At 37.8% G+C, this 21,260-nt stretch overlaps 1 protein-coding gene across 1 annotated transcript in view; it reads left to right on the top strand.

Moving 5' to 3' along the window:
• MROH9 (maestro heat like repeat family member 9) overlaps nucleotides 1-21,260 on the top strand; it is a gene marked incomplete at both ends in the record, with an annotated part of 197,252 nt that overhangs the window by 23,184 nt on the left and 152,808 nt on the right. The window contains one exon of the mRNA XM_082612264.1: nucleotides 15,631-15,741. Coding sequence (XP_082468390.1) covers nucleotides 15,631-15,741 — 111 coding nt within the window. The remainder of the gene's footprint in view (nucleotides 1-15,630; nucleotides 15,742-21,260) is intronic.

Raw genomic sequence — 21,260 nt, 5'->3', positions numbered from 1 at the left:
GGAAAGAAGAGCAGGACTGGAGGTATCACATTCCCTGACTTCAGACTATACTACAAAGCTACAGTAATCAAAACAATATGGTACTAAAATGTACTGGAAAATGAATTTCTTTTAAAGCACAAAAGGTGGGCTTCCCTAGTGGCTCAGTGGTAGGAATCCACCTGCCAATGTAGGAGACATAGGTTCGAGCTCTGGTCCAGGAAGATCCCACATGTCATGGAGCAGCTAAACCCGTGTGCTACAACTACTGAGCCTGTGCACTACAGCCTGCGAGCCATAACTACTGAAGCCTGTGCACCTAGAGCCTGTGCTCCACAAAAAGAGAAGCCACCACAATGAGAAGCCCGCTTGCAATGAAGACCCAACAGAGCCAAAAATAAAATAAATAAAAAATAAATAAATTTAAAAAATAAATAAATAAAGCACAAAAGGTAAAACAGTGTAAATTGAATGCAAAATTTCCATACAAGAGTAAAATGTTAAATCACTTTTGCAGGAGTATAAGTTACCTATAGAGAATTCATCCATTATAAGTGAACAGTTCAATAAGCTTTGACAAATATATACAGTCAAGTGATCAGACCATAATTAAGATACAGAGGAGTTACATCAACCCCAAAATTCACTTAAGACCCTTTGTAGTATGGGTTATCTTTGATTGAATCGTATTCCCGATTCTATTGAAGAAAAAGGCACAGACTTGCTGAAGGATTTGGTGTAAAGTATGGGGTAGGCGTATCAAGGATGCCTCCAAGCTTTTGCCCTGAGAAACTGGGTGCATTGAAAGGCCACTATTCGATAGAGATGTTGGGAGGCAGAGAAGTTTTGTGGGTAAAATCAATAGTTTAGTTTTGAACATTAAGGAAGAGTTGATTTATGCAAGACAAAGGTTAATAAGTGGATAAGCATTTAGTAGATTGGTCACAATAAAAAAGAAGATTCTTACTGAAATAACAATGGGGTGCAATTTTACATCTATTAAGTTATCAGTCATTGAAAGAGATGATGCTCTCCAGTACTCGTTGTGTTGGGAGAACTTGCACATGCACCAACTGCAGGTGGCAATGCAGATAATAACTGTCATTTGAAGAAAAGTGGTCCAGAGATACGAAATGTCCGTGCCTCTTTAACGCTCTCATTCCAATTCTGGGACTTTATACATTTCTTTAACATCTTTATTGGAGTATAATTGATTTACAATGGTGTGTTAGTTTCCGCATTATAACAAAGTGAATCTGTTATACATATACATATGTCCACATATCTCTTCCCTCTTGCGTCTCCCTCCCTCCCACCCTCCCTATCCCACCCCTCTAGGTGGTCACAAAGCACCGAGCTGATCTCCCTGTGCTATGCAGCTGCTTCTCACTAGCTACCTATTTTACATTTGGTAGTGTATATATGTCCATGCCACTCTCTCACTTTGTCCCAGCTTACCCTTTCCCCTCCCCATATCCTCAAGTCCATTCTCTAGTAGGTCTGCATCTTTATTCCCGTCTTGCTCTTAGGTTCTTCATGACCTTTTTTTTTTTTTTTTTTAGATTCCATATACATGTGTTAGCATACGGTATTTGTTTTTCTCTTTCTGACTTACTTCACTCTGTATGACAGACTCTAGGTCCATCCACCTCACTACAAATAACTCAATTTTGTTTCTTTTTATGGCTGAGTAATATTCCATTGTATATATGTGCCACATCTTCTTTATCCATTCATCTGTTGATGGACACTTAGGTTGCTTCCATGTCCTGGCTATTGTAAATAGAGCTGCAATGAACATTTTGGTACATGACTCTTTTTGAATTATGATTTTCTCAGGGTATATGCCCAGTAGTGGGATTGCTGGGTTGTACAGTAGTTCTATTTTTATTTTTTTAAGGAACCTCCATACTGTTCTCCATAGTGGCTGTATCAAATTACATTCCCACCAACAGTGCAAGAGGGTTCCCTTTTCTCCACACCCTCTACAGCATTTATTTTTTGTAGATTTTTTGATGATGGGCATTCTGACTGGTGTGAGATGATATCTCATTGTAGTTTTGATTTGCATTTCTCTAATGATTAATGATGTTGAGCATTCTTTCATGTGTTTGTTGGCAGTCTGTATAACTTTGGAGAAGTGTCTATATAGGTCTTCTGCCCATCTTTGGATTGGGTTGCTTGCTTTTTTGATATTGAGCTGCATGAGCTGCTTGTAAATTTTGGAGATTAATCCTTTGTCAGTTGCTTCATTTGCAAATATTTTTTTCCCATTCTGAGGGTTGTCTTTTCACCTTGTTTATGGTTTCCTTTGCTGTTCAAAAGCTTTTAAGTTTCATTAGGTCCCATTTGTTCATCTTTGTTTTTATTTCCATTCTAGGAGGTGGGTCAAAAAGGATGTTGCTGTGATTTACGTCATAGAGTGTTCTGCCTATGTTTTCCTCTAAGAGTTTGATAGTGTCTGGCCGTACATTTAGGCCTTTAATCCATTTTGAGTTTATTTTTGTGTATGGTGTTAGGGAGTGTTCTAATTTCATTCTTTTACATGTAGCTGTCCAGCTTTCCCAGCACTACTTATTGAAGTGGCTATCTTTTCTCCACTGTATATTCTTGCCTTCTTTATTAAAGATAAGGTGACCATAGGTGCATGGGTTTACCTCTGGGCTTTCTATCCTGTTCCACTGATCAATATTTTGGTTTTTGTGCCAGTACCATACTGTCTTGACTACTATAGCTTTATAGTCTTGTCTGAAGTCAGGGAGCCTGATTCCTCCAGCTGTTTTCCTTTCTCAATATTACTTTGGCTATTTGGGGTCTTTTGTATTTCCAAACAAATTGTGAAATTTTTTGTTCTAGTTCTGTGAAAAATGCCAGTGGTAGTTTGATAGGGATTGCATTGAATGTGTAGATGGCTTTGGGTAGTAGAGTCATTTATAAAATGTATATTCTTCCAATCCAAGAACATGGTATACTTCTCCATCTATTTGTATCATCTTTAATTTCTTTCATCAGTGTCTTATAATTTTCTGCATACAGGTCTTTTGTCTCCTTAGGTAGGTTTATTCCTAGATGCTTTGTTCTTTTTGTTGCAATTGTAAATGGGAGTGTTTTCTTAATTTCTCTTTCAGAGTTTTCATCATTAGTGTATAGGAATGCAAGAGATTTCTGTGCATTAATTTTGTATCCTGCTACTTTACCAAATTAATTTATTAGCTCTAGTAGTTTTCTGGTGGCATCTTTAGGATTCTCTATGTTATCTGCAAACAGCGACAACTTTACTTCTTCTTTTCCAATTTGGATTCCTTTTATTACTTTTTCTTCTCTGATTGCTGTGACTAAAACTTCTAAACCTATGTAGAATAATAGTGCTGAGAGTGGGCAACCTTGTCTTGTTCCTGATCTTAGTGGAAATGCTTTCAGTTTTTCACCATTTAGGACGATGTTGGCTGTGGGTTTTTCATATATGGCCTTTATTATGTTGAGGAAAGTTCCCTGTATGCCTACTTTCTGGAGGGTTTTTAATCATAAATGGATGTTGAATTTTGTCCAATGCTTTCTCTGCATCTATTGAGATGATCATATGGTTTTCTTATTCAATTTGTTAATATAGTGTATCACATTGATTGATTTGCGTGTATTGAAGAATTCTTGCATTCCTGGGATAAACCCCACTTGATCATGGTGTATGATCCTTTTAATGTGCTCTTGGATTCTGTTTGATAGTATTCTGTTGAGGATTTTTGCATCTATGTTCATTAGTGATATTGGCCTGTAGTTTTCTTTCTTTGTGACATCCTTGTCTGGTTTTGGTATCAAGGTGATGGTGGCCTCGTAGAATGAGTTTGGGAGTGCTCCTTCTGCTATATTCTGCAAGAGTTTGAGAAGGATAGGTGTTAGCTCTTCTCTAAATGTTTGATAGAATTTACCTGTGAAGCCATCTGGTCCTGGACTTTTGTTTGTTGGAAGATTTTTAATCACAGTTTCAATTCCAGTGCTTGTGTTTGGTCTGTTCATATTTTCTATTTCTTCCTGGTTCAGTCTTGGAAGGTTGTGCATTTCTAAGAAATTGTCCATTTCTTCCAGGTTGTCCATTTTATTGGCATATAGCTGCTTGTAGTAATCTCTTGTGATCCTTTGTATTTCTGCACTGTCAATTGTTACTTCTCCTTTTTCATTTCTAATTCTATTGAATTGAGTCTTCTCCCTTTTTTTTTCTTGATGAGTCTGGCTAATGGTTTATCAATTTTGTTTATCTTCTCAGAGAACCAGCTTTTAGTTTTATTGATCTTGGCTACTGTTTCCTTCATTTCTTTTTCATTTATTTCTGATCTGATCTTTATGATTTCTTTCCTTCTGCTAACTTTGGGTTTTTTTTGTTCTTTCTCTATTTGCTTTAGGTGTAAGGTTAGGTTGTTTGAGATGTTTCTTGTTTCTTAAGGTAGGATTGTATGCTACAAAGTTCCCTCTTAGGGCTTCCCTGGTGGCGCAGTGGTTGAGAGTCTGCCTGCCGATGCAGTGGACACGGGTTCGTGCCCCGGTCTTGGAGGATCCCGCGTGCCGCGGAGCGGCTGGGCCCGTGAGCCATGGCCGTTGAGCCTGCGCGTCTGGGGCCTGTGCTCCGCAACAGGAGAGGCCACAACAGTGAGAGGCCCACATACCGCAAAAAAAAAAAAAAAAAAAAAAAAGTTCCCTCTTAGAACTACTTTTGCTGCATCCCATAGGTTTTGGGTCGTCGTTTTCATTGTCATTTGTTTCTAGGTATTTTTTGATTTCCTCTTTGATTTCTTCAGTGATGTCTTTGTTATTAAGTAGTGTGTTGTTTAGCCTCCATGTGTTTGTATTTTTTACAGATTTTTTCCTGTTATTGATATCTAGTCTCATAGCATTGTGGTCAGAAAAGATACTTGATACAATTTCAATTTTCTTAAATTTACCAAGGCTTGATTTGTGACCCAAGATATGATCCTGGAGAATGTTTCATGAGCACTTGAGAAGAATGTGTATTCTGTTGTTTTTGGATGGAATGTCCTATAAATATCAATTAAGTCCATCTTGTTTAATGTATCATTTAAAGCTTGTGTTTCCTTATTTTTTTACATTTTGGATGATCTGTCCATTGCTGAAAGTGGGTGTTAAAGAACCCTACTATGATTGTGTTCCTGTCTATTTCCCCTTTTATGGCTGTTAGTATTTGCCTTATGTATTGAGGTGCTCCAATGTTGGGTGCATAAATATTTACAATTGTTATATCTTCTTCTTGGATCAATCCCTTGATCAGTATGTAGTGTCCTTTGTCTCTTGTAATAGTCTTTGTTTTAAAGTCTGTTTTGTCTGATATGAGAATTGCTGCTCCAGCTTTCTTTTGATTTCTATTTGCATGGAATATCTTTTTCCATCCCCTCACTTTCATTCTGTGTGTGTCCCTAGGTCTGAAGTGGGTCTCTTGTAGACAGCATATATATGGGTCGTGTTTTTGTATCCATTAAGCCAGTCTATGTCTTTTGGTTGGAGCATTTAATCCATTTACACTTAAGGTAATTATCGATATGTATGTTCCTACTACCATTTTCTTTATTGTTTTGGGTTTGTTATTGTAGGTCTTTTCCTTCTCTTGTGTTTCCTGCCTAGAGAAGTTCCTTTAGCATTTGCTGTAAAGCTGGTTTGGCGGTGCTGAATTCTCTTAGCCTTTGCTTGTCTCTAAAGTTTTTAATTTCTCCGTCAAATCTGAATGAGATCCTTGGTGTGTAATCTTGGTTGTAGGTTTCCTTCATCACTTTAAATATGTCCTGCCACTCCCTTCTGGCTTGCAGAGTTACTGCTGAAAGATCAGCTATTAACCTTATGGGGATTCCCTCGTGTGTTATTTGTTGTTTTTCCCTTGCTGCTTTTAATATTTTTTCTTTGTATTTAATTTTTGATAGTTTGATTAATATGTGTCTTGGCGTGTTTCTCCTTGGATTTATCCTGTATGGACTCTCTGTGCTTCCTGGACTTGATTAACTATTTCCTTTCCCATATTAAGGGAGTTTTCAACTATAATCTCTTCAAATATTTTCTTTTTCTCTTCTTCTTCTGGAACCCCTATAATTCAAATTTCAGTGTGTTTCATGTTGTCCCAGAGGTCTCTGAGACTGTCCTCAATTCTTTTCATTCTTTTTTTCTTCTCTGAAGTAGTTATTTCCACTCTTTTATCTTCCAGGTCACATATCCATTCTTCTGCCTCAGTTATTCTGCTATTCATCCCTTCTAGGGAATTTTAAATTTCATTTATTGTGTTGTTCATCACTGTTTGTTTGCTCTTTAGTTCTTCTAGGTCCTTGTTAAACGTTTCTTGTATTTTCTGCATTCTATTTCCAAGATTTTGGATCATCTTTACTATCATCACTCTGAACTGTTTTTCAGATCGACTGCCTCTTTCCTCTTCATTTGTTAGGTCTGGTGGGTTTTTGCCTTGCCCCTTCATCTGCTGTGTGCTTCTCTGTCTTCTCATTTTGCTAAACTTACTGTGTTTGGGGTCTCCTTTTGAAGGCTGCAGGTTCGTAGTTCCTGTTGTTTTTGGTGTCTGTCCCCAGTGGCTAAGGTTGGTTCAGTGGGTTTTGTAGGCTTCCTGGTGGAGGGGACTAGTGCCTGTGTTCTGGTGGATGAGGCTGGATCTTTTCTTTCTGGTGGGCAGGTCCACGTCTGTTGGTGTGTTTTGGGGTGTCTGTGGCCTTATTATGATTTTAGGCAACCTCTTTGCTAATGGATGGGGTTGTGTTCCTGTCTTACTAGTTGTTTGCATAGAATGTCCAGCCCTGTAGTTTGCTGGTCGTTGAGTGGAGCTGGCTCTTGGCGTTGAGATGGAGATCTCTGGGAGATTTTCGCCATTTGATGTTACATGGAGCCAGAAGGCCTCTTGTGAACCAGTGTCCTGAATTTGGCTCTCCCACCTCAGAGGCACAGCCCTGACGCCTGGCTGGAGCACCAAGAGCCTGTCATCCAAATGGCTCAGAATAAAGGGAGAAAAAATAGAAAGAAAGAGAGAAGATAAAATACAGTAAAATAAAATAAAGTTATTAAAATAAAAAATAATTATTAAGAAAAAAAATTTTTTAATTAATTTTTAAATTAAAAAGGGAGAGTAGAAGGAAATGAAAACCATGAGGGTAGACTGATCCTTCAGCTGTTGGTGGTGTACAGCAGAAAACTGCATATGTTCTTATATGAAAAGAGGTAGAATTAGGGGATTTGAAATGAGCCAAGGGGAAGAAATCAGAGGAGAAAAGGGTAGGAAAGGTAGATATAGAAAGGAGATGAGAGGAAAGGGAAGAAGAATAGGATGGGAAGGGAGGCAGAATGTTGAAGAGCTAAAGAAGGAATTAGGAATATAGTGCCTTGTACATAATATTTACTCAAAACTGTGTGTTAAATTAAGAGTTAAAGCTATTGGCTGAACAGTTAGGTTACCAGGGCTTGCTTATTATTTCCAAGAACTCAGTTTTTTGTGTTGTGTTTTGTTTTGTTTGCTGTGTGTTTGTAAAATAAAAATAGCTTTCTTTTATTTTTCTGAAGATATATAAACACACATATATACATAAATATACTAATGTATATTCTGAAAGCACAATAAACAATTAAGAAGAAAATAATCTATAATTCTATCTAAACAAAACTATGGTTAGCACTTTAGTATGTAACTATTTTGGTTATTTCTATTCATATATGTACACATGTATAAATTCATATTTCTTTCTGCGAAGGTATCAACATTTGTAACCTTCTTTCATCACTCAAAATCATGCCATGAACATTCTCCATGTTAACAAATATCTTCCCCTTTAGTTGTTTTATAGTGTTATGTTGTATGGATGGATATAACTTATTTAATCAATCCTCTATTGATGGACACTGGGTTATTTTGAATTTTTAGTTACTATAAACAACATTGTGTTGAATATCCTTGTACATATATCCCTGTACAAATGTCCATTTGTTTCTTTAAGATAAACTCTGAGGTAGACTTGCAAGGTCAAAGAGTTTGCACTTGGTTAAAGTTTCTTTTAACACAAATTACACAAGTGACTTCCAGGAAGTTTGTGGAATATCTCCTTCCAACCAAGAGAGTGTAAGAATGCCATAATTTGCCACTTGGGGCATGAGCCTTCTTTCTAACTTTTCAGAAGGACATTGTTGAAATGCACACTCAAAATCTCCTCTTTCTCATTACATATTGCCTCATGAATATACAATTTGTCATAGGATGTATCTGGAAACTCGTCTGGAGGATATTCCTAGCAGTAAGAAATAAAACTCGATTTGGTTTTAGGGTTCTTCCAGAGAACAGAGAAAACCAACAAGGCAATATTTTATATGTTTTATACCCTGAAAACTAGTACCCTCTGATTGGAAAATAGAGCAATTAAACTTATGGGATGCTTAACAATCATGCAAAAATAAATCTTTTTTTCCCTTCCCATACATTTAATGTACATAAAATATCTTTATCCAACATGGTGAGGAAATTGCTCTGACATTTAAAAAATTTCTTTAGTTAACGCTACCGTTTTAACTCTGCAATTTATTTAAGTGCTGTACTTAGTTGGGAATAGGTTTTATATAACATGATGCAATCTAGGGAGCCACGGATTTTCCCTCATGTGAGTCTAAAATTATATGCAAGTTTTTTCTCCTTCCTTTTTGTAAAGAACAAATATAAAAGCATTGTCTCTCAACCCTTTGAAAATAAGTCTGGGAATCACACACACAAAAGTTTCATTCTTTGAAGGCTGATTTGAGTTTGGACAAACATTTATGTATTAATTTAATTTCAGACAAACTACAGAATTCTGTCAATTCATTATAGGTCTAATTTGCAACAAGGGATATCAGTAATATTTCTACCAGTATTTTAGTAGAAATGTAAAACGTATACATGTAACACTTATTCACCTCCCTTTAAAAATAAAATATTTTTGGCCTGCATGTAAAGAGGCCAGGTGCCTAATTAGGAATCCTGAAATTCAGCTGTATTGAGTTAATAAGTATCTGTGGGAAATATTAACCAGAATTTCCCATTACTCAACATTGAGAAAACCTCTTGTAAGTTCAGAAAATGAGCTATTAAAATTACATAATTTAAAATGGGGGAATTTTACGATATGTGAATTATATCTCAATAAAGCTGTTCTTTTATTTCATTTTTATTTTTTATTCTTTTGGCCATGCTGCACAGCGTGAGGGATCCTAGTTCCCTGACCAGGGATTGAACCTGGGCCCCCTGCAATGGAAGCACAGAGTCTTAACCATGGACCACGAGGGAAGTCCCAAAACTGTTATTTTAAAAAGAAAAAAAAAAAAGGATTTGGTAAATTTCTAAATAAGATCATTATATTTACAGGTCCTTGCTAACCTATACCATGATTAGAAATGTATCTCCCTTATTTTTTGCTGTTTCCCCTCAACCCCCCACTCCTCATTCCTATTTTTCTTTTTTTTTTTTTTTGGATCGAAGGAAAGGCTATAGATTGTTGGAATTTATGGGGTTTTGTTTGTTTGTTGAAGATAGAAAAAGATTAGCATATGTATATATGTAATTTCCCTATTTTAAAGGCTTTGTGGTATATTAGTGAATCAAAATGCATGAAATTTCAGTAGTCCTCATCAGTCATTTGGCCACTCTTCCCACAGCTGAAAACAGATTTTTTTTTTATCCGAAGAGAAGGCAACAAAGATTACAAATATATATTTTTAATTTCTACTAAAATGCTGGATGAAATGGAACTGATGTACCTTATGAGAAAAAATGCACACTCTCATGATGTTTAGTAAATTACTTGCATTCTGGAGCCTAGTCAGGTCTGAAGTTAAATTAATAAATCCATATTTGCATAAATCTCTGTGTTTACTTCAAGCAATAGAGAGGTAAATGAATTTGTATTTTGTTAAGAAAGGCTAGTAAACTCCTACAGGAAATAAAAGTAACATAAAGATAGTGGTTAATACTTAGTTGAAATTGTTAGCATGAAAATTAACTAACATAATGCACGCAAAGGGCGTAAACACTTACTTGACGACTGGTGAGTACTCAGTATCAGCTGCTATTATAAGTGGGGTCACACTACCTGCCATGACCTGGCCACTTAAATCCCGCAGGTCTCAAGTCTCCTCACTGATAAAATGAGGATACGAATAGTACCTACTCTATAGGGGTTCTTATGAGGATCAAATAAATGCTTAGAACAGCATCTAGCACACAGTAAATTCTCATTAAATGTTAGTTTTTATTTTTGACTATTAGTACCCAACATAAGAGCATCTTGTCTGAAGTATTACTAGTTGGATTTATATATATTTTTAATTTTCCTAATTAGATTTCAAATATCTTAGACAATAAAGATAGGGTCTCATTTTTCTTTTGTAGCTCTGTCCTTTTCTAGCTTTGTATAATAAGCACAAAACTCAAAGTCTGTTTCAATACATAAGTGATTTAGTGAATTAATGTGTAAATTCAAGTGGTATGAGTCATGGTTAAATTGGCACTAACAGAATGAAGAGAAGATAAAGGAATTCCTCCACGGTTCATCCAGCGGAATCAAAAGGGGGAACTTTAGATATTTCTTATCATTTACTAATGCTCTATAATTAAAATGACTCATCAGCCATATATGGCTTCTCAAAAACAAAGTGGTTCTGAAAAGAGGGATATTTGTGCTCCTCACATCTGTCCTATTCTTTAACAACAGGTGTAATTTAAAAAAAAACAAAAACAAAAACAGCAATGACAAAACCGACGTTGGTGGTTGCTTAGCCGCTGTGCTGGTCCTAAGGCCATTTATAAATCAACAATGCCACCTGTTGGATAGACGAAGCAAGCCCGATACAATTTTTTGTTGTTCACTAGACAAGTGTTTATTTTTGCCTCCTCTAGGCAATGCACCATGTTGATTGAAGTATGAGAAAGAAAGAAAAATAAAAACCAATCCCAACTTTCAAGAAGCCTCCTGTTTAGTAAAGCAAATGAAAGGTTGTTTTCACTCGTAGCTAATAGATGGGTTTCTATTTTAAAACCTGATCTGATTATTCTCTATCTTGGCATTTGCTCTATTGTTCCTTCATGTTCCTTCACTCTCCTTTTATGGGACTGCTGAAAGAAAAAAAATAGCAATCTCTAATATCTCTCACTTAATTAAGAGGAGACATTATTTTTAATAAGCCAGATAATTGCTTTAAAAAGTTAACAAAGGTGGTTCCATTTGTGGGGCTTCAACAGCTATACACTGTCCTGTCCTTGTCATTTCTACATAGTCATAATCTCTGAGATGTCAAGAAAGAAAAATCAGGGCTTCCCTGGTGGCGCAGTGGTTGGGAGTCCGCCTGCCGATGCAGGGGACACGGGTTCGTGCCCCGGTCTGGGAAGATCCCACATGCCGCGGAGCGGCTGGGCCCGTGAGCCATGGCCGCTGAGCCTGCGCATCCGGAGCCTGTGCTCCGCAACGGGGAGAGGCCACAGCAGTGAGAGGCCCGCGTACCGCAAAAAAAAAAAAAAAAAAGAAAGAAAGAAAAATCAGAGTTTGATACTCTGATAGTGAGATGACATGTGGATCTTATTCCCTGACCTGGAAACTCAAAACAATTTCTTTCTAAAAACAGTTTTAGAACGTCCTCAGAGTTGGAAACCTATCACTACTGCTCAAGATGGCACCTTGTCACTCACTAATGCATTAATCTAACAATGAAACACTCAATGCTATTGCTTTTCCATTCCTAGCAAGCACATGAAGTTAACTTTTGGTTTGGCTTCAGCAGCAGAGAAAATCTGCTGCCATTGCCACATTTATTGAAAAGCCTAGTGGGCATGGCAGGTGGGAAATAAGAGGCATATTATCAAAGAACAGAAGGAGTCTAAAGGAAACAGGCATCTCTGTTTTTTTATCTTCAGGCAAGATAATTACCCTAGGACCTATTTGGATTGATTTCCTGGCTGCGAAGACCAACCTAGTGGGGTAAAGGAAAAGGTAGGTGGCACTGAGAACAGCACATGCCACTTGTGTGTCTGTACAAAAATGATGACAATATAAGGTAATGTGCAATGTCGTATGAGTGGCATAAGTGATTTGGGAGTTTATAGGTCATAAATATTCCAATTAAGATAAACAGGGAAGACCTATGCAAATGGAATGGTGAAAGCAAGGAAACTCTGAGATCCAATCAGAAATAGCAAGCCAGATTATGGGAGTCATTAGGACGGTTCAATTTTTTTTCCACTTCTCAGTCTTTCAGGAACATGGTACAACTACATTTTCCTGCCTCAATGAAGTGAGGCATGACCATGTGACTTACACCAGTGACATATGAGGGAAAACAGTGTGTGTTATTTCTGGGCAGAAGCTTTCAAATCCAGTACAGCATTTTTCATGAATCCTTTCCTACCTCAGCAATTATAGATCCAAATGTTGAGATGAAGCTTCTCTCAGTCTGGTCTCTGGGTAACCAAGAGGATCAGTTGCCTGCTAATTCACATTGGATATATACTTTTATGATGTTAAATTGTTAAAATTTTGAGGTTTGTTTGTCACTGACCCATAACCTAGTCCTTCTGGACTAATACACAGGGTTCCCATGGAATATATATAATGATTAGTTAATAAAAGTAAAAAGTAAAAGTCTTAAAGAACCTAAAATTAGAAAGCATTAGTTTGGAGGGAACTAAACGACAAGAATTTATTTAGTAACCTGTAGACAGAAGATAGATAGAGAGATAAATAGATAGATAGATAGATAACTCTCTCTATATATACACATAATCTATATCTATATCTATATCTATATATATATATACAGATTTATATAGAGAGGGAATATATAGACATATACTGGTTTAGATATGTGTTTCCAAATCTTAGCCTTCCTCCCACTGAGTACCATATTGTTTCCCTATTTCCCTCACCCTTAAAATAGCAGCAGCAACAACAAAAAAAAAACAACAGCCACAACACCACCACGGGGGTATCTCTCTTTTCTGTTATAAAATATTCTTCTTCACTGCCCAGACTGAAATTATAGCATCATCTGGATCCCCTGTTTCTACTTTTGTCCACAGAGTCTCGTTATACAATAGCAGAGCAATTTTATGAAAACATGAGTCAACTATGTCGCTCCTCTACATAACGCCCTTTGATAGCTCACCATGCACTCAGAGAAGAGTCAGTCCTTGCTGGAGCTTGTAAGGTCCTGTATGTTCTTGTCCTCAACTACTTGTGATTTCCTTTTCTTTCCTCTTACCCTGTGCATAGCTGTTCCTCAATGCTATCAAGCACACTCTTGCCTAAGGGCATCTGTAGTTACCATTATCTCTATGAAAGGAGTTCTTCCCTTAGACGTCTACATGGCACACTTCCTGCCTTTCCTTCTAGTGTCTGCTTTGGGAGACCTTCTCTGATAGCTTTTCACACTTGAGTGACTCTACCTATCAGACTGACCATGCTTTGTTTTTCTCTATAGTATCTAAGGCCATGTGATACACTATGTATTTGCTGTGTCTTTGTTAATAATCTGGTTCTCTTAACAACATAAGTTCCCTGGAGGCAGCTCTTGTGTTTGTTTTGTTCTCTATGGGATTCTATCACACAGAGGAGTTCCTGGCATATAGCAGTTGTTCAATAATAATTAGTTTCCCAGCGCTGAATATCTCTGCTCTGCAGTGTGGCTTCTACTTTCCCTGAGTCCCTGAATTTGCCATCCAACATCCAGTATGCTATCTGGGGTCAGGCTCAGGATCACAGCATGCCAGCATGATAGCACCAGAAGGGAATGTGAGAGAGCTTACTGCTGAGGTTCCCAAATGCAGTCCATGGCGAATGTGTACTTGCCCATGGAGGAAAGAGACAAATAAGGGCAAATTTGGGGAGTTTTTAACATAAAGCTAATTTTTAAAAGGTGAGATTGTGTCCTTACATTTTTGCTGCTAATGTGTCCTTTCATTTGTGAAATGATGATGGAGTTTGATGACAGTTCTTGGTTTGCAGTTTGTTGGTTTCCTTTTTCCTTTTCATTGTACTTGCTTGGCAAGGTTAAAAAATTTAGCATCCTCAATAATTTTCAATTTTAAAATATTCTAAAATGAGTTCTTTTATAAGGTAAGAAACTGAAGCCAAGAGGGACACCATGACTCCTGCAGTTTCACAGATCTGTGTGTTCACAGAACTGGAACTAAAACTCATGTATCCTCACTTCCAGCCAGTTCTGCTTTCTCTACACAAAAACTCCTTCCTCTGAGAAGCTGCTGAGAAAATCCCTTTCCCGACTTGGAGTGTTCTTTATCCCCTGATACTTGCTCTTTTGATTATTAAGCACTCTGGAGCTGTAGCAGAAAATCAAGGCTCCTCTTTCTCATTATTCTTTTCTTATTCCTCTCCAGAAATAAAAGAAGCTTAGGATCAAGACTGAATGCTTTCATTTCTTGCCATGCCCCCAAGGATGAGGACTACTGTGATAAATCAGAGTGAAAGAACAGGTACTTTTTATTGGTAACTGCATAGGAAGTAGAGATTTTACTTTTCCCTTTTAGAAATTTTACTAATTTACCTAAATACGTCTTTGTTGTTTAAAATAATAACATAGACGTGCATAGAATTAAAAAAAAGTGCCAACACCCTTCCTTTTCCAGAGAAGACCACAGTTACCAATTTTTCATATATCCTTCCAGATCTTTACATATGTAAATAAGTAGTGTTTTAGGAATGGCAAGTGAAAACCCTGTAAATTTGTGAAAGAAAAGAATACATATAGGGCTTCCCTGGTGGCGCAGTGGTTGAGAGTCCGCCTGCCGATGCAGGGGACACGGGTTCATGCCCCGGTCTGGGAAGATCCCACATGCCGCGGAGCGGCTGGGTCCGTGAGCCATGGCCGCTGAGCCTGCGCGTCCGGAGCCTGTGCTCCACAATGGGAGAGGCCACAGCAGTGAGAGGCCCGTGTACCGTAAAAATAAAAAAAGAAGAATACACATAGAAAAAACTGAGAGAATACACACCACTATGCTAATGGTGGTTATATGTGAGTGGTAGGATTAAGAGTGATGTATAATTTTTATACCAATAAAATTTTGTTAAAAAGATGACTTCAACAGACAGCAAGCTGAGGTTACATGGAATATTTAGGAGAGTCAATTGACTTAAGAAAGTAAATTCTAATAGGGCAGAGAGAGTATCAGTGTTGAAGTGAATTGAGAGGTTAGGACAGGCTAGGAGGGTGAGTGGGAGGGTAGACTGTGTGTAATACATTTCTGGATGTCATATTGTCCAGTCACCCCCTTTACTGTCTTGGATGCTGTTCTGAACATTTCTCAAGTACTGTGTGTGTATGTGTGTGTGCACGTGTGTGTGTGTTACAAATATTCCACTCTAAACTCTAAAGTTTATTGTAGGCCAGAACCTTGTCTCCATGTATTTATTATTCTCCTAACCACCAGAGGGCCTGCCCAGTCCCCAGTGCTAGGTAAACAATGAATGTCTGCCATATTGAGTTCTGCTTTTGTTTATTCTCTTTCTTAAAGATTGTTTGAGCTAAGGATTATTCCAGCTGTTAAGAAATTCCTCTCCCGCCTCTGGCACTATATTGGCTCATGAGCTTCCTTCAGTTATGTTTCTTATTTTTTTGGCATCTGACCATAAGCAGGCAGAGAATGCCAAGCCCATAGCAGATGACAGTCAGCAAGAACTGGTCATCACAGCTGGCATGGAGAATGGAATGTGCTCCCTTCGTAGAGACCATGGCCCTGAAAAGAAGGTTTGAATTTTCATGATTCAGACAGTTGACTCTAGCACCTTCCCACCACCTGGATGGTGCATGAAGAGTTGACCTTAACTCCAGTCTTAATACCATATCCCTTGCCAGGATTCCTAAGCTAAGCCTATCAGTGCATAGCATTTCATTGATGACAATTACTGTTTAAGAAGTGGGAACGTGATGAAGGGAAAAATTAAGTGCAAACCTCATGAGTGGCATGCTCTCTTTCATTTTCTCTTTCCAGAAATGAATAAGGAAACATGTAGCCTATTTTTTACTGCTGAACAACTTACATCCATAAAGAAGCTGACACTGTTATCAAAATAGAGAGACAAAAGGAACCTGGATCCTTGATCACGTTGTTGAACTGCTAGATCAACCAATTCTGACATACACTTCCAAGCATGTAAGCCAATAAATGTGCTTACTTTTGAAGCCAGTTTGATTTGGGTTTTCAGTTACTTGCATGTAAAAGCATCTTAAGTGTTTAACTGCCTAAAGACTTATTAAAATGAAAGAGTGTGATGTCTGTTTTTTTCTCCAAACAACCATTTTAATAATTTTAAGAAGGGAAAGAAAGTTTCTTTGGTATTCCTTGTTTTTGTGAATCAATTATGGTTCCTTGTGTCCAAAGGCACATTTTCCTAAAGAAATGTTCTTGATTCACTTAGAGTATGGTTAACAGTTGGAAGCAATTCAGCTCCACAAGTCTTGATTACATACTACTCTTTGCCCTGCATTATGCTAGGCACCAAGGTATATGCAAAGTGATTCTGAACAAGATATGACTCCTTTCTTTAAGAAACCTAAAATCCTTTGGAAATCAGATGTAATATAAGGAACTTGAGCTTTGTTGTCATATATTCAGTTTCAAATCTTGTGCTGCCTATTATGTGTCTGGCATTATACATATGCTGTCTCATTTAATCTTCACATCAACCGTTAAGGTCATTATTTATGAATGAGGAAATTAAGTTCAAAGAGGTAACTAACTTTCCCAAAGTGACTTGTCAGACATAATGGCGCTGGGAAATGAATGCAGGACTGAGTCCAAAACCAGAGGTATGACCAATGTTTAGGTGGAATCTGAATGTGCCATTAATAGGCAAGCACCCCAGCCAGCCAGTTTATGTCTATTGTAGTTCTTCTGTCTTGGAGATATGCTCTGAAGTCAAAGGTGGTGATGTTGGTCTTGTAAGGGCAAAAAACCCCCCTCAAACCAGGCAAAAGCTCCATCTGATGGCAATTAGGGCAAAAGGCAAGAACATTAAACAAGATGTTTTGGTTATTCATCCATTCAATGAAGAGTTATTATACCTAATATATGACAGGCATTGAGCTAAACACAATGAAGAATACAAAGATTCATGAGGTCCAGTTTCTGCTCTGAAAGAGCTATGGCCTTTTAAGTAACAATAGCTGCCCTGTATCATATGTCTACTAACTGCTAGGCATTTTTCATAAACTATCTGTAATCCTTAAATGGCATTGCAATATAAGTATCTTTGTTCCCATTCTATGGATGGGGAATCTGAGGCTTTGAACAACTAGACCCAGGTCATACAAGCAAAGTCAAGATTTGAGAGCAAGTCTGACCCCAAAGCTTGTGTTCTCAGCCACACATATCTGAAGTCTAAACTTGACTGAGAGAAGCAGTATCCAATAGGTCTTCTTTTTTATTCTCCTCTCCTACCACCTAACTCTCATTCCCCACTGCACTGAGTGCCTACCAAAGTGCTAAATTCACTTAGGGACTCAGTGAATTCATATCATGTGTTTTCAGCTCTGTAATAGAACTCTATCATCTTCTCCTGATGCTGTCAAATGACTGATCTTGAGAAATCTGAGGTCTGAGCATTATGTTTCAAGTTCAGTTGGCCATAATACGAACTCTTGCTTCTAGTGTAGAATTGGTTGTATTATTTAGATTCAACAAATACATTTTAAACATTTACTATATATGCTAGGCAATTCCACACATGTTTTTTCATGACTTCCATTTTTCATATAATAAATTCAAAGCTGTAGAAAAATTGCTCAAGATCACTCAAATTGTAAATGTAAGTCCAGGATTCAAATTCCAGTTCTCTCTGTCCAGTATAGTTTTATGCATATATCCAAGTTTTTAATATATTTTCAAGGATATGTCCTAGTCAAGTATAATTCTGCTATACCAGATGTGAATGCTGTTGGGTTTTGTATGGTGAGAACTACTTTTATTTAAAGCATTTACTCTCTTTCTTCCTCTCATTCCACTTCCATGATTGCTTTTGGAATATTTTATGTCTACACAACCTCTGCTTTTTTCCTTGGTGTCTCATAATTGCTGATCCTGGCTCCAAGCTCTCTCCCATAACTATTCCCAGAGGCCATCCCTCACCATGCTACTGTCTTTCTATCAGTTAAGTTTTCATGAGAAACGTCTCCTTTGTGGCATTTACCAAAGGAAAAACAAATCTCCCAAGCTTCTCTAAATAGCACAAAATAATGCTTTTCTCATAGTCTTTAAAAAAAGGATTTTTTCCTTTTCTTTTTTTTTTTTCAACTTGTATGACTTGTCTCATCAGTAGGACCTAGATAGCTTGCCACATGAAAACTTTTGAGTAAACTTTCTACAAGCCTTTGGTGTGACTGAGACAGAGATTTGCCCTCCTTAGCCCCAGGTAATCTCTTGGGAAGAGTTTAATATTTTCAGAAAGAGGAAAATATCAAAATAATGGGTGAGATTTATTTTTTAAAATTTATGATAAAACTCAATAGAGGTAAGGAGCTCATTTGGGTAAGGCCACACTAGTTCTTATGTATGTTGCCTTATGAAGTTCTCAGCAACAAATTAGATCTTTCTACATTTCTTCCATAAAGCCATCCTGCTTGAAGGCTTCAGTGTGGTGGCCCTTGAATTGAACTGGAAGAAGGAATTTAAATAGGAAAAGAGCAGGAGTCACCCACTGCTACATTTAGAAGCTGTTAAGTGTTTTGGGAGTTCAATCAAGAGAAAGTTGGAGCAAAGTAAGGGTAAGACTACTCTCTACTTGTGGAAAAGACATGTAGAAAAACAATGTCCTGGGCTTAATACCTTTCAGCAAACTAGTGAAGATATATGGACCAGAAATAATAGCCTCCCACCCCTCAAACTAGGTGAACTTGCTCTGAATTTTAAAGAGCAGAGTTTTTGGCTAAGCAAGCAAGACATGAACTTCACCTATTCAAGGAAGGCAGTCAACCACTGGGCAGACCAGCCATTGCCTGACAGCTGTCTCTCCATAGATTATGGAGAACCAGGGGACGACAGCCAGAAAAGGATGCCCATTTCCAGCTCCACTCTCTTCCTCCCTCTAGACAACACCATTTCTTTTGCAATGCAGTAATTACCTTTGACACAATATTTCTGAATAAGAAACGATTCCAAGACTCAGTGGCTTAAAGGAACAATCTTTTTTTTTTTCACGGGTCTGTGGGTTGGCTGAGCTGGGCTCAGCTGGGTGCGCCTGCTTCTTACTGCAGGTCTGTAGGCAAGCTGGGGTGGCTCTGCTCCATGTGTCTCTCATCGTCCTGGGGTAGAGAGCTAGCCAAGCCATACTTCTCTCATAGAAGGAGCAGAAGCAAAAGGAAGCAAGAAGAAGCATGTGAGGCCTCTGAAAACCTAGGTGTGGAATTGGCCCCTATCACTCCTACCCATATGGTCAAAGCAAGTCATGTGGCCAAGCCCAAAGTCTAAGAAGCAGGGAAATACGCTCCATCCACAATAAGCTTGTGGTAAGTGTATATAGATGCAGGGAAAATGGAAGGATTGGGGTCAATTAGTCTACAAACCTGAATCACCCCAACCCTAAAAAAAGGTGCTTTGCATGAAGAATTTGAACTTTATTAAAATGATTTTTCTTCCTTCACTCTTTACATTATTATTCAAGGTTCTAAATCCCTTCCACTTCTCCCTTGGCCAGAGTCCAGAATTCTCTCTTCTCTTCATTTCCTGCCTCAAATTGGAAACTTTCTCTCCTTATGGTTTATCAAAGTATGATCACTTTTTGTGCTGTATTTTCTTCATAATCCTTTGGGAACCAATCTATATAGCATTTTACTGAACAAATAGTATTAATATTTGTGGTATTGCCTGTTTACTCCCCATAAATAATAAAGGATATAGGGTGTGTGCACACACGTGCACGCACACACCCACAAACTACAGAGAGTAGTCAAAATGAGGAAAAGTTAATTATTGGGTGGGGTTAATCTAAATGACTTCATGGAGAATTTGAATACTGAGTATAGTTTTGAAGGAAATTACCAAGATTCTTAAGGGCTTAATTACTCAAAAAATTATTTTAATAGTCCAAAAATCCAACTGCAACATTCTACTCACTATTCATGTGATGAGGAAATAGATGTGTGGGCTGATTAGTATTTTGCTCTTGTACTTGTTATTCACCACAAGCCTTTGTCCAGCCTTCTCAAGAACACAGACCATTAGTGTAAAGGCAAATGAGTGAGAGTAGGGATAGCTCACACCTAGCCCATCACCACAATTAGACAGGGCTTAGAGCCCATGCAACTTTCAGGTGGGGGTGGTCAGTGGTATGGTTCATGAGTGTTCTGTGTGCCTCTCTCCCCATGTGTGCACACGTGTGTGTACATATAATAAAAAGTAAATTTATGCCGTGCTTGTTGATTAATTAATACCAATCGATGATTAATAAATGGCATCATAACTGCCAGATTGCTGCTCTCACCATTAGAAACTACTAGTACATCCAAAAGTATATGTGTTTGAGTCACTAAGGTGATGTATTGTACAGTTGCTTTACTCTTCTGTTTCTAAACCCAAGTTTAAGGTAATAGGGTAGAAGCCTCTTCTTGGGTGAAGTACCCCTATTCAGTGTTTCTATGCCACCCTGACTACCCTTCATCATAGTATTTACCATCCTATATTGCAATTGTTCCCTTGTCTTTCTATCCACCATTTGATCATAAGCTCTAGGAGGGCAAGTAAACAACTGTATCTGTTCATCGTTTTATCTCCTGGTACAGTACCTGTCATGTGTTAGATGCTCAATAAATAAGAAAGTATTTATTGAGAGAAATAAACATCGTTCCAATATATTAAAAAAAGGACAAGTGAAGCATTTTGTAACTTGCCAAAGTTATATAACTTATTATAATTTTTATAGTCTCCACTAAAATTACCTAATGAGAAAAATTACAATAAGCAAACCCCAGATTATGAATGTACCAGCCCAGGCAATCTGACGAGTTTGCATATTATCTAATTTGGGGGTTTTATGTATAGATCTCAGCATGAATGTATTCAGTGTATACATGACAACGTGGGCTACAGGGCATATACACATGCTTCATGGTGGGGGGCAGGCCTGTACCCACTGCCTACACACAGACAGACAACCACATTAGGGACAGACAAGCTTGGAGTTAACATTGAGATGGTTTCACTATGAAAGCTCCTCAAAGTTGTAATATAGAACTGAGATTCAAGTGCAAAATAAAATACAAGTCTTCAGAAG

This window comes from Mesoplodon mirus, assembly GCF_964341445.2.
Source record: "Mesoplodon mirus genome assembly, chromosome: 3".
Classification (NCBI taxonomy): domain Eukaryota; kingdom Metazoa; phylum Chordata; class Mammalia; order Artiodactyla; family Ziphiidae; genus Mesoplodon; species Mesoplodon mirus.
This window is presented reverse-complemented; position numbering and strand designations above follow the sequence as displayed.